Genomic DNA, 1,283 nt, shown 5'->3' with positions numbered 1-1,283 from the left:
CAACTACTGAGGAGGTTCAAAAAATTGGTAGGGCTGTGACAACACCAACAAAACACAGTCTTGGGGCACTGGAGTACAATGAAAACAACACTCAAAAGAAGAGGAAGAGGTGGGAGTGGTTACCCATTTGGTAGGAACAAGTTAGTTGTTGGTAGACAATGGGAGGACTTGCTGAGTCCTTCCCCATGTATTGCTCCTATATATATACTAAAATACATGAGGTACTGTACAGTTGTAAATAAAGTTTTAAGTCCAATGTCTAGCATGTGACCAGTCACATGATGAGTCTAGACACTGGTCAGGTGATGTATCACATGATTTGGTCATGTGACTATGAAAAGTTGAAAATATAAAGTAAAGTAAACGGTCAGGTGACTGGTTATGTGACTTGGAAAAATAAAAGTAAAAGTACAAAAAAGTAAGTGTAAGTAGGTACTGGTATGTTGTATTGTAACAAGGGCCATAGAACTTTACAAAATGCAATTTGGTGGTAGGCCCATGACCAAAAACAACTATTCCCAGAGGAGCCCTGAGTCATCAAACCAAAATAATCATCACTCTCATGGGTTCAAACCATTCGGGCTACAGCCAAGACAGGGTGTTCCTATGGATATTGGCGTGGTCCAAGGCAGACAGATGCGCAGATTCAAGGGTAACTGTTACAACTATAGCCAAGAGGGGCACATGTCCCAAGACTATAGAAATGGGGTGCGGGCCGCCCAACAAAAAAATAACCAAGGGTGCCAGGCACGCCAATTAGAAACTGAGAAGCCAGACAATTGGCTTAATACTCTGGTTGGTTGTTCATACAACAAAATCTGGGCTTTTTTCTATGATCAACAGATTGCTGAAATGAAGGCTCAGGGAAAAGAGTTCAGAGCTTAGGTCACTTGGGTGCCTTTGCTCCTCTTAACAATGAAATAAACCACAACAAGGTGGCCCCTGCTCTAGGGTGTTGCACAAGCAATAAAAGAAAGGGGGTGGCTCCCCAATTTGTAAATAGATTTCTAAATTTGTTATCTGAAGTATGTACTTGTATGAAAGGTTGTAATTATAATATTTATAATACTACCGCTGCACCAGCGTCTCCCTTGGAGTGTGGCCCTGGCAAGACAAACACTAGAGTGCTTGATTCTGGTAAAAATAAAAATAAAAACATAGAAAATACTAAAGTAGAAAAACATGTTTCTTTTGATTTTTTTTTGTTGGAGCCACTTCCCACAGAAATCCCAAGACATGTATTGATGCACATATCTTTATTCCAAAAAGAGATCCGTTTAGAT

The 1,283-nt window shown here is 40.2% G+C and overlaps 1 protein-coding gene across 1 annotated transcript; it reads left to right on the top strand.

Annotated features, from left to right (window-relative positions):
• Positions 1-498: 498 nt before the first annotated feature.
• SERLADRAFT_442885 (uncharacterized protein) lies at positions 499-885 on the top strand (the record flags this gene model as incomplete). The annotated part of the gene is made up of 1 exon (XM_007323471.1): positions 499-885. One exon carries the CDS (start codon positions 499-501, stop codon positions 883-885), a length of 387 nt encoding a protein of 128 aa, XP_007323533.1.
• Between the last annotated feature and the right edge of the window lie 398 nt (positions 886-1,283).

This window comes from Serpula lacrymans, assembly GCF_000218685.1.
Source record: "Serpula lacrymans var. lacrymans S7.9 unplaced genomic scaffold SERLAscaffold_16, whole genome shotgun sequence".
Lineage (NCBI taxonomy): Eukaryota > Fungi > Basidiomycota > Agaricomycetes > Boletales > Serpulaceae > Serpula > Serpula lacrymans.
The sequence above is the reverse complement of the archived record's forward strand: the minus strand, read 5'-3'. Positions and strand labels throughout refer to the sequence as shown.